General features: G+C 37.8%; 1 protein-coding gene across 2 annotated transcripts; it reads right to left on the bottom strand.

Annotated features, from left to right (window-relative positions):
• Positions 1-553: 553 nt before the first annotated feature.
• LOC126619592 (uncharacterized) lies at positions 554-12,188 on the bottom strand. 2 transcript variants are annotated; one of them, XM_050288002.1, is made up of 4 exons: positions 11,941-12,188; positions 10,547-10,768; positions 2,551-6,488; positions 554-1,271 (listed from the first exon to the last, which is right to left on the bottom strand). In XM_050288002.1, the coding sequence occupies exon 3, from the start codon at positions 6,448-6,450 to the stop codon at positions 2,590-2,592; it is 3,861 nt and encodes a 1,286-aa protein (XP_050143959.1). In that variant the 5' UTR covers positions 6,451-6,488; positions 10,547-10,768; positions 11,941-12,188; the 3' UTR covers positions 554-1,271; positions 2,551-2,589. The 2 variants fall into 2 exon arrangements, with proteins under 2 accessions (XP_050143959.1, XP_050143958.1); XM_050288001.1 differs by lacking the exon at positions 10,547-10,768.
• Between the last annotated feature and the right edge of the window lie 820 nt (positions 12,189-13,008).

The raw sequence follows: 13,008 nt of genomic DNA, 5'->3' as shown, positions 1-13,008 counted from the left end.
TCGATTTCAATTTGGTTTCAGTTGGTTTACGGTTTCAAATACTAAATCAGAACAAAAATACTAGTTTCTTGGTTTCACAGGTTTGTGTTCCTACCAGAATTATGGGTACGTAATATGGAACCCAATCACCAGTATCCAAACATTGCATTTATGCTTTCCTGGCTACGAAACACTTAATACAACCATTTCCATTACAATCGAATAATAAAGCATTTGAAGCAACGGTGAGAATAGCTCTATCCCAAAATTGAGATTCCCGAAATTTTGGTTTGGGATCGGTCTTGAAATTGGGAATATCGAAAATTTCGGTTTGGGAATCAGGACTAAGGTTTTGGTTCGGTATCTCATACCGAACCACCCCTAGTTATATCCTCCTCTGAAACCTTCGACTCTTCCCTCTCGTGACTTTAGGAGTGGGCATAATGCAGTTCGGCTCGGTTCCACCTCAAATCCAAATCGGAATGGAAAAATATCAATTGTTTGGTTTGGTACGATTTCGTTTAAATTTATTATTAAACCCATACGATTTGGTTTACGTCGATTTCAGTTCAGCTTACGTTGGTTTACGATTCCGAATACTAAATCAGAACAAAAATACTAGTTTCTTGGTTTCACAAGTTTGTGTTCCTACCAGAATTATGGGAACGTAATATGGAACCCAATCACCAGTATCCAAACATTGCATTTATGCTTCCCTGGCTACGAAACGCTTAGTACAACCATTTCCAGTACAATCGAATAATAAAGCATTTGAAGCAAAACAGTGAGAATAGCTCTATCCCAAATACGCTATCAGAAATCGATAATCCCACACTAGTGATAGCATCAGCAACAAGGGACTAATTAATTGGATTTTCGGGATACTGAGAGTATACGTCTCCAGTAGGACTAATTCTTGGGGGTGAGGCCACCGTATGCGGCAGCGAACTCACAAAGAGAGAGTCCTACCATCTAACTATTGACAGCCAACGTCGGCGTCACCAGCTTCAATCCAAAGCACAATAACCAGCTTTATTGAACTCAAGACTCAAGACCTGTAAGTGTGATTACTAGGTCCACGAAGCCAACCACAAGCTATTCGAATCCGCCTCCGAAGGCCCATCCTTCTCGACTTCTCTCTCGCCCTTTCGTTTTTAGGATCAAAATTGTTTGAAATGTAAGTCTTGCACCATGGCATGAGCCCTTGGCCCTTGAAAAAATACTGTTGTCAATGCAAGCTCCTCGTCTGCAGATGTTTCAATATTCACCCAGCAACTTACCAACACTTTAACCTGCAAGTTAATCATGCATGCTCTGTTAGAAATCAGAGTGCACCACATTAACTAGTAAAAAATGAAACAAAAATGCACATTGAGTATTTGCAAACTCTCATATACCAGATTATAACCATCTTAGGCTGGTTTGGTATTGCTGTGCTTTGAAAAAAAGCTGCTGTAAGAATAAGCAGCTGTGCTGTGAGAATAAGCGGCTGTGAAATAAATCAGCAAAGTGTTTGGTAAACTTTTTTGTAAAAGTGCTTTTGGAAAAAAAAGCAGTCTAATAGTGGGTCTTTTCATTAAAGAAGCACTGTAGCTCCGTGTGCTTTGAAAAACAGCCAGTTTTCCAAAGCTGCAAATAGCAGCTTCAGCTTTTTCCTTTGATTTCAGCTTATTCTCACAGCAGCTTCCAAAATAAGTCTTTTTTTTTTCAGTTTACCAAACACCTAAAACCCTCACAGCTTTTTTTTATGGGTGCTTTTTTTTTAAGCACCTCACTCCCAAACTAGGTCTTAAACAATAGAACAAAAGCTGCTTTGTCACATAACAATTTAACAAAAAATATAACTTTCCCATGCGGTTTACAGAATCGATCCCTTTTTTTCTTTGCACTTGTCAGCACCAAATGTCCTTGGTTTCGAACTACTATACTTTACTACTGATTTACTTCAGGTCACGGTGACCCTATTATTTTGAAGACGAATCCTCCATTTTGTTTTTCTTATTGTACAAGCGACAGGAATGCAACATATGCAACCTTGGACTGATGATACAACTATGTCGTTCAGTAGGAACTGAATCCTAAATTCAACCATTTGTACCGCCATGCTACAAAGGCGATGGTGAAATGTATTTGGCTTGCCACTAGATAAGGCACATAAGATTGTACTATGTTCAGAGATGATGCAGAATTATCAATAAGTGCAATAATAATGTATGATCACATGATACAAATGGCTAGTTCTTTAGGTAAAATAAAGAAAGAAAAACAAACTATTAATTTAGTTGTATGTTCAGTTTGAAGGGCAAAACCCACAGGCCGCACAAATGCACACACGAAACACGTACACACAGAATTACATTTAGATGCGTGTGTGAGTAGCTGCATACAAAATGGAAGGCAGGAATCAACGAAGAATATAAAAATAAACATGGGATTAAGAAATCACCTCTTTTGAGTAACCATAAACACATACACATGAAATTACATTTGCATACATGTGCGAGTAGATGTATACAAAAGAAGAGGGAAGGAATCTAAGAAGAATGTAAAAACACGTGAGCAAGAAATCACCTCTTTTGAGTAACCCAGAATTCTCCTCTCAAGTCTGCCTCAGTACAGCCTGCCAGTACAGTCCAGCGAACCACAATAGCAATTCTTCTTCTTTATATTGCCATTGGAATCATAAACCGAATCTATCGTATAATTGTAATGGTAAGTCAACTCTTGCATCGGGGGAATGTCTTCAGCGGCAAAGAACATAATGTGAGGAATTCTATTGTCATTGTGATCGTAGAGAACATCTTGGGCATAAAGATTAGGGGAACAACTATGGTTAATAAATCTTCCCACATTTCCATAGTTTGCTGCATCAATGGTGAATTTACCATCGTCCACAACTTCAAAAGAACTTGACAGCGCATCGGGCACAAGGGTTGAAAGTTCATCCCAAAGATTATTGTCATTGTAGTTATTCCCAATATCAAACAGATACTCATCATAACCAATTCTTTCTTCAGCTTTGTCCTCTTCAAGGAGCTCTCCCATATACTCACATATAAAACTTCCTGAAGGAATGTAATTTAGTGATCTCAATCCCCAACCCCTTGATTCTGTTTTAAAAATTTGAAGCTGAAATTTGATACCTTGTTGACTAACTCTATTGTAACAAGACGGAGGGCACTTGCAAGAAGGACCACACTCATACACAAGGGGCTTTACTTCAACAATAGCACCGTCGAAGTTATACGGGATCTCACCTCCGTTCTGAACTGCACAAGAACATTTCTCAGAATCTGAGCATTCAACAATACAGCTGCAACCCTTGAGAGGAATTGGACGGCACCAATCAGGATATAGCATACTAGTTACATATACAAATGTTGGAGGTTTCTCATCATCTATGGTATTCACAGCAGAAACAGGAATTAACTCTTTCCCTAGTGAAATATCATCAATGCAGAGACCTTCCTGAACTTGAATTATTTTGGACTTCTTCACTTCTTTCCGAGCAAGGTCTTGGTCTCGAATTTTGTCCAGTTGAAACTTGAAAACAAGCTTACCATGAGACCCCAATTCCTGCCAACGTTTCTTTACCAAATATAGTCCATCATATACATACGTCTTACTCTTTCCATCTGAGGATTCAGAGCCACGAATCACTCTAACAGGGTTCCTTTCATGCAGACTATTATCCAAAGCAAGGTTTCCCCGTTCAAGCTTCTGATCTTCAGGTTCCTTATTAGTCTTCATCACATTTCCTCCTTGGCCTGTATAAATCAAGGAATTTGAATCATTCAAATCATCAGCATAGCCACCAGATGCAATGATACTAGTTGCAAGGATCTTGCCACAATGATTCACATAATCTATACCACCCTGAGTCAGCCGATGAAGGCCAACAATAGTAAGTTCCACTCGGTTATGAAACTCATCACCAACTTCAACTCCTGGGACAGCTCCAATGTGTTTGCCCATATTTACATATTTTCCCTTATCCCTGAGGATCTTTAAAGCTGAATAATCAATTTTTTGGCGAGAAATTCCTCCTTCATTTGACTTACCTTCTTCCTCCTGCAAGAGCTTCCTACAAAGAGCCTGGAACAGATGCAATGTCTCCTTCACCGTGTGTCGGTTGACAATTGCGTTGTTCTCATTATTTTTACTAGTTGCACTACTAGGACTAAACAGATGAGGGGATACATCTGAATAACATGATCTTGGAGTCACATGAAGATCCTCTGGGTCATGCTCGAGAGAATACTCCTCATCCCAGAACAGACTTGTACCTTGATAAGCACTCTTTCGTGCTTTACGAAAAATCTTCTTTACAGACTTTCTTCCAATGTCTGAGTCAACTTTTGTTGACACAGTACTAGATCCTTCCAGTTGGCATTTCAAATCAAGTTTGTTTTGTTCGCTTTCACTTGTACCACCTTTTGCTTTGTGCTTGGAGACCCTTTTTCCCTTCCTCCACGGACAATTAGATGCAGCCATCAAACCCAGCACAACCACTGTATCTGAAGTAAGTTCCGAACTTTCGAAATCTTCTTTGTGCAATTGGTTATTATAATAAGATACTTCCAAACATGTTTCACCCAGAGTCTCCTTCGCTTGGTATACCACCATCTCCTTCCCAACTTTCTCCTCTGAATGTCCAACACCCCCCATGCCTTGGCATCCATTGCTTTCTTGAGAAGGTTTACTTTCACTTGCACCATCTTCTGGTTTACGCATGGAGACCTCTTTTCCCTTCCTCCATGGGCAGTTTGACGCAGCCATCAAACCCAGCACAACCACCCTATCCATAGTACGTTCTGAAATTCCAAGAACTTCTTTGTGCAATTGGTTATGATAATAAGATACATCTATACATTTTTCACCTGGACTTCTGTTCGCTTGGTATACCACCATCTCCTTCCCCACTATCTCCTCTGAATGTCCAACACCCCCTATGCCTTGGCATCCATTGCTTTCTTGAGAAGGTTTACTTTCACTTGCACCATCTTCTGGTTTACGCATGGAGACCTCTTTTCCCTTCCTCCATGGACAGTTTGACGCAGCCATCAAACCCAGCACAACCACCCTATCCATAGTACGTTCTGAAATTCCAAGAACTTCTTTGTGCAATTGGTTATGATAATAAGATACATCTATACATTTTTTACTCGGACTTTTCTTCGCTTGGTATACCACCATCTCCGTCCCCACTATCTCCTCTGAAAGTCCAATATCCCCCATGCCTTGGCATCCATTGCCTTGTTGAGAGGGTTTTCTTTCACTCACACTGCCTTCTGATTTACGCTTGAAAACCCCTTTTCCCTTCCTCCATGGACAATTTGATGCAGCCATCAAACCCAGCACAATCTCACTATTCGATGTAGGTTCCAAACTTACAAAATCTTCTTCGTGCAATTGGTTATTATAATAAGATACTTCCAGACATTTTTCACTCGTACTTTTCTCTGCTTGGTATACCTCCATCTTGTCCTCCACTTTCTCCTCTGAATGCTGAACATCCTTTGTGCGTAGACATCCGTTACGTTTTTGAGAAGGTTCAATGCATGTTTTTCTTGTACCTTCCAAAACCACGTTTATCTTCGAATTTACTTTATATTCATCTTCTCTCTCCATTTCTTGTACAACATGCCCATTGCAATTTGGTTGAACCTCGGATCCACTTATTTCTAATAGATTCTCTACATATTCACTCTTGTGAAACTCTTCATCATGGATATCCTCACATGTTTGCTTCACATCGGTCTTCACTGTGTTCAATGATGATGGTTCACCATCTATAAGCGATTTTTCTTGACCAAATTTCCTCACTTCCAGGGACGCATTTCTTCCACACAGAGGAGGTAAGTCACGATCGGCTGATATTTTTCTTCGAGGAGGATATTTTTTAACTGCAGTCTTCTCCAGAAGATTGCATTTAGAAATAGAGATGGATCTGTCAGGTGGTGAACAAATATTTCTATCAGGCAAAACGGCAACTATCTCCTCCTCTGGAGCAGCTGCACCAAGCTGATGTTGGATCTTCAACGAATCATATATTTCATGCTCTAAGGCTGTTAAAGATTCAACTGTCTCACCAGTACTAACATCGTTACCACTAATCAAAACAGTATCATCTACCTGACCAGTTGAGGGCATCAGATTTTCAGCACCACGTCCGTCACCATATTTACCCCCACTAACCAAACTTTCTGTCAGAGCAGTCAATAAAGTACCCACAGAAGCGGCCTCCTTATCAGGTCCCAAATTGCTTAACTGACCAAATCGTCCACACCCCGGGGGAAAATCACGAACAGCGGAGATTTTGCGCCTCTTTAACTTAGGTGACTGCGTACGGATAGAGCACTCCCCATTAGCCATGGGCATACGTACTAATCTTCCCTCAGAATGACTATCATTAACTGAAGCAATTCTTCTAGATGATTCCAAATATTGCAGTGTCTCTACGATCCCCATTCCAACTCCGAAACCACTCTAATGAAATGCCCAAAAACCTAAAGCCACAATAATCAAGAAAAACAGAATCGGTCCCAATGGTCCAATAAAGAAAGTAATTATCTACAAAATCTCAAGTAGACACAATTATCACTCAAATATAACTTGCCTCACTAGTGTAAAATATGCACTCAGTATAATGCATTACACCATGTGATGTAGATAAAGTAACCAGAATTTAGAATATAAAGTTCTAGTACACTAGAATATAATAAATTTTAGAAATAAGTAAGATTATTTGAGCGTGCAATGTTGCATTCAACTCAAGAAATGCATGTAGTGTGATGTATAAATGGTGTAAATTGTTTGAAACACAACACCAATGATTTTTTTTACTCCACAAATAGCTAGTTATATGTAGAGATAGTTTAGGTGGGAACCAAAATATAAAAGAGTCTCAGTACCAAAATAAAAGAGTAGAACAACAACAAAGCCTTTTCCCACTAAGTCGGGTTGGTTGTATGAATCCTAGAACGCCATTGCAAACGGTTCTGTGCCATGTCTTCCGTTAGATCCAAGTACTCCAAGTGTTTTCTTAGAGTCTCTGCCAAAGTCTTCCTAGGTCTTCTTCTACCCCTTCGGCCCTGAACCTCTGTCTCGTAATCGCATCTAATGGTTTTCCTAAAAATGGCCGCCACTAGTATTACCATCTAATGGTTTTCCTCATCTCACCTTTGATGTTTTCCATCCCAATAAAACAACTAAAAAACAACAATGGGGTATATACTCGAAATATTAATTCATTGGAATATTAGAAAAATATGGTGGAGTTTAAAAATCTAAAAGTTGTTTGGAACTGCTTCTATATAAAACATCATTTTCATAATACAAGCAAAATAACTACTCAAACTGCGCTAAGGCGAGCGAAATGGTTTGAGAGGAAGACCTTATCCACCACCACATCAATCCACCATTTGCCTTCTATATAAAACATATTATATCATACCCGTCTTTGTTATAAGTGCTTTAACAAGAAATAACTTAAAGTTTTATTAAAAGTTTTTATGGCAATGATTTTATGCTTTTGCATAAAACCCAGGTCTAACCAGTTTGGACTACTCGACCGAACATAAAAAGTAACTTATAATAAATTTTGGTTTTGTGGTTTTTAGTTTCTTTTATGTGCTTTTCCTTGTACATTTCTCCTACATCTCTCTCACCGATCACAATTCTTCCTCTACTCTTCTAAACCCTAGTACAAAAGTGAAAAACAACAACAACAACAACAAAGCCTTATCCCGCCACGTGAGGTCAGCTGTATGAATCTAGATGTGCTCGGTTTTGCGCCAAGTCAACCATAACTACACCATATCAACTTAAGAATCCCATTTTCTTCACAAAAAAACTAACCCCAGAAAACAAGGACGGCAAAATAAGATACAATAGAGCCTCTCCAAACAACAAAACATTCATACATTCGATAATCTAGGTCACTTTCCAGCAGTTTTTCAGGTTCCAATACCGAAATAGAAACCGAAATTGAAAGAACCAAATCTAATTTTCAGCCCAACAAACAAATGCAGTTGCAGTTGAAACAACCAAGAAATGCATGTAGTTTAATATAGAGATAATTTAGGTGGGAACCCAAAATATAGAAATGCATGTAGTTTACTCCAGAAATAGCTAGTTACACATAGAGATAATTTAGGTGGGAACCCAAAATATAGAAGTCTCAGTACCAAAATAAAAGAGTACTCTGCTTAAATTCTCCCTTGTAGATTTAAAAACAGAACGAATCTAATAGATTCCATCTTTATACTCAAAATAACATGGTCCGTTCCCTGAAATTGTAAAAGACAGATAGATAGAATGCTATTGAACCAATCTGGCAGCAACTAAAAGTTAAAGAATCAAAATCAATGTAATTAAAGAAATGTAGTGGTTATAGAAAAACTGACCGCAAAAGATAGTAAAGAGGTGAGAATTACCTATCAGCAAAAGTGAAGAGCCGATTTAAGGACAAGGGAACTGTGAAACCAGACCGATAGACAAGCTATGTACAATTAACCAAATAAGCTCTTAATCAGCGGTAGATGGATTATGACCTGTGCAGATGTAATGCCCGAGATATAAAGTTTGGTCTCTGTGATACAAACAAAGACTAAAAGAATCCACAACTATTGGAGCGGTAGATGAGTTTGACGGATTGAAGGTGCTTAGTGAGAATTCTGATTCGATGACAGATTAAAGATGTTTGGTTGGACGAAATTTGAACACTTTTGGAGTAACAAGATTAAAGATGAAAAGAATGACAAGCAGTTTTCAGGGAAGAACAGATGATGGGTCTAATCAGTGTAGTTTTTAAACCCCCTAGCTGATCTTGTTTTTCAATACTCTGGTGTTATGCAAACAGTTAGGATGTTGATATGTGAATATGCTGAATAATAAACGAATGCAAAAATATTGTGAGGTTTGGCTAACTTTGCCTACGTCCTCCTGTGATCTCTTGGGAGAATCACTAGACTATGGACAAAAAAAGAATTGAGTAGAAGAACTTGTTCAAACCCCTCTGCTAATCCCCAAAACTTTGCTCTAGGCCTCTCTACCACTCTTGGCTCCCTATCCTTGTGTGTCCTTGCTGTTTTATATGATGTTCTTGTTAATAAAAGGACTCCCGACAAGCCTATTTATAGTGCATATGTCGTGGGTTATATGCCTTACCAGAATAGGATTCCAAAATCCTAATAGAATAAGAAAAGATAATTTAATTCCTAATCCTAAACTGATATGGACTTGGATTACTGAGAAAAAACTGATTTTCTAATTCTAATGGGAAATCCTGTGCGCACCTCTCCTTACCCAAAACCAATAATCTTTATAGGTGATTACGAGTAACATAAACAAATAGAAAATAAAAAAAACTTCAGAACCAAAATAATAAGTTACATGGGAAGAATGTGTAGACTCGGTAGAGAAATTCCTGAATAAAATTCTCAATTCTACAAATTTAAGCATGAAAAATGTGTTCGCCCCGTCAAAGACATCAACAATAAATAGGGTTTCACAGTTGTTGGTCTAGCCATGTAAACAGTTGGGGGAACTTGCAATGTAATTAGGACGAGAAGGACCTTTTCCATGAATTTCGGAGTACCAATAAGGTTCATAGACATCTATAAGCAATTCTTTTATTTGCAATTTGGAGTTGGTGGTGGTTCCCAATCTATTGATGAAAGCAGGTGGTGATTACATGTGATGGTTGCTTCCCATAGATTCTTTCTTATATGTCTACCTTTTAGCTTATTGCACACATTGTAAATGAAAGGCTTGGGGGTTAGGGTGTCGATATGAAACAGCTTCATCACATCCCACAATAAAGAATTCAAGAACGAATTCCTATATAAACTACTGCTTCTTGGGTTGGCCAGTGATTTAATGCTTCTGCATAAAACAGAAAATTCTATTCTGTTTGGACTGCTTGACCATTTGATCCAAAAAATAAAAATGCAATCAGAAAAAGATTTTACACTAATCAAATACGAAACATAAAAAGTAACCCAATAGCCTGTAAATAAAAAGCTACAGATCAGCATCATAGATCATATGAGATTCGTATGCTTTTTTATTCTCAGATCCCAAATAACAACTTAAAAATCCAATCTTGTTACCTGGCAAAAAATAATCTTAGAAAGGACAATATAAAAACTAGTATATAATAAGGACCCATTTGATGAGCTATAGAAGAGTGGAGGAAGGACGGTGAGAGACAGTTTTTGGTTTCTCTAGTACAAAAAAGAAAACCACAAACTAGAAACAAAATGGTCATCAAATAGGCCTTCAATTTAAGCACACAACGAAATATCAACTTAAGAATCCCATTTTCTGTCATAATAACTAACCCCAGAAAACATGGAAAGCAGAATAAGATATAATGGAACCTCTCCAAACAACCTAACATTCATACATAGGATAATCTAGTAACGGTTTCCAGTACTTTCTCAGGTATAGAAACAGAAATGGAAATTCAAAGAACTGAATCCAATTAACAGCTCAGTAAGCAAATGCAGTTGCAGTTAAAACAAGCAAATGAAAACATAATCATAAATCAGACCATATTTACCTGAGTATCTTCAAGTATGAACAGTTTAAAAGCGTCTGATTGAAATGGAAAATTCATATATTTATCAACAGGAATACGGGAGGACCAACAAACAAGTGATGCCTTTCTTTTTGTACTTCTAAGTGTCCGCCGCTCTTAATAGTTGAAAAATGAAACCAAGATGGTATGATTTGTAAATTGATTGTGTTTCGAGGTCGAAATGGAGATTTGGAAATGTGTACACTGCAATAATGTTTGGACAACAGATTAGAGAGAGGTAATGGCAAATGCAAAGCAAATGGTTTTGTACTTTGCAGTCCATCCATGAACCACATTAAAAAAAAGGAAGGATTTTCAAGTAAAGAGGGAAGTGAACAAGGTGTCACTCACACCAGGCCTGCTCGATAGTCATGTTCTTTTTTCTTTTTCTATGGGAATTTCTTTTCTATCTATTATTATGGAGGAGTAAAATGGCCACCACTAGTATTACCGTCTAATGGTTTTCCTCATCTCACCTTTCATGTTTTCCATCCCAATAAAATAACTAAAAAACAACAATGGGGTATATTCAAAATATAATACATTGGAATATTTTTTTAAATACGGTGGAGTTTAAAAATCTAACTGTCATTTGGAACTGCTTCTATATAAAACATCATTTTCAAAGTACAAGCAATATAACTACTCTAAACTACACTTTGGTGAGCGAAATGGTACGAGAGGGAGACCCTATCCACCACCACATCAATCCACCATTTGCCTTCTATATAAAACATATTATATCATACCCGTCTTGTTATAAGTGCTTTAACTAGAAACACCTTAAAGTTTTATCAAAAGTTTAAGGTTGGCAATGATTTTATGTTCTTGCATAAAACCCAGGTCTAACCAATTTGGACTGCTCGACCGAACATAAAAAGTAACTTACAATAGATTTTTGGTTTTGTGGTTTTTAGTTTTCATTTGTGTGCCTTTCCTTGTACATTTCTCCTACATCTCTCTCACCAATCACAATTCTTCCTCCACTCTTCTAAACCCTAGTACAAAAGTGAAAACCACCAACAACAACAAAGCCTTATCCCACCAAGTGAGATCGGCTGTATGAATCCTAGATATGCTTGGCTTTGTGCCAAGTCAACCATATCTACACCATATCAACTTAAAAATCCCATTTTCTTCATAAAAAAAAACTGACCCCAGAAAACATGGAAAGTAGAATAAGATACAATACAGCCTCTCCAAACAACCTAACATTCCTACATTCGATAATCTAGTAACATTTTCCAGTACATTTTCGGGATCCAATACTGAACTTCATAGAACCGAATCTAATTTACAGCCCAACAAACAAATGGAGTTACAGTTGCAATTGAAACAAGCAGTGGAAAACATAATCATAATCCAGATAAAATTACCTGAATACATTCGACCATGAACACTTTCGGAGCGTCCCACTCGAATGGAAAACTCATATGTCGACGGAAAATACGGGAGGATCAACAAGTAACCGATTCGTTTCTTCTTATCCTGAGTGATCCGCCCGCTCTCAAAACTTGAACCGACGATGGCATGACTCGTAAATTGATAGCTGTTCGAGGTCGAGATTTGCAAGCAAGAATTCTTGGACTCCTTTCGTGTAACGTAATCAGAATAGAAGGAATTAAGATGAGCGGATTCTTGTTGAAACTGTTTACTTAAATATTTAGGAATCGGAATAGAAATGAAACTAAGTTGTTTACTAATTTAGCTGAATCGGAATATAAATTAGTATGATTACTAAATTACCCTTATTTTTTTGGTTTGTTTGTTATTCTATATTTATGTCTAAAAACATTTTTATTTATTTAATTAAAGTAAGGTTAAAATGTCTATTATTGATATTTTGTGTATAAATTAGATTAAAATCTAATTAAAAGCCAAAATCCTAGCCACATTCATCTTACTACCCCAGAGAAGAAAGAACCTAGAAACCTTTGAAGTTGTCAAGACCTTCCAAACCCGCAGAAGAAAGAACCCAGAAATTCGAAAAAATTCTTTTGCTCATGCCTATTTCCTTCTCAAGTTTTGGTGTTATGGAATCAATTGGTGGGTTTTGGACGAAGTGATTCGACAGTCATATCAGGTAATGGGGGTGAGGCGATTTGACGAATTTGGGTTGCAAATGTTTTGTGGCCTAGGCATGGCATTGGATGTGCAGTAGTGATGAAAAAGGGTGATAGACAGTGGTGGATCCAGGAAATCATATTATGGGGGTCAGTAAGAATAATGTGCGCAGAGCGCAAATTTTTTTATATCAGAAATAGCATGCATATCGCAATTTCATTGAGTCTTGGAAGACCTGAAGTCATTTGAAAATGCATACTACACACATGTTAATGTATGCAAGGGGCAGCACCCAAGGTATTCATGAACATTCATCGGGTTTTGGTAGGTCCGAAGTCGGTTGGAGGGCATGTATGAAGCCAACTCTAATCTTCAAAAGG

This window comes from Malus sylvestris, chromosome 4 (genome assembly GCF_916048215.2).
Source record: "Malus sylvestris chromosome 4, drMalSylv7.2, whole genome shotgun sequence".
Classification (NCBI taxonomy): Eukaryota; Viridiplantae; Streptophyta; class Magnoliopsida; order Rosales; family Rosaceae; genus Malus; species Malus sylvestris.
The sequence above is the reverse complement of the archived record's forward strand: the minus strand, read 5'-3'. Positions and strand labels throughout refer to the sequence as shown.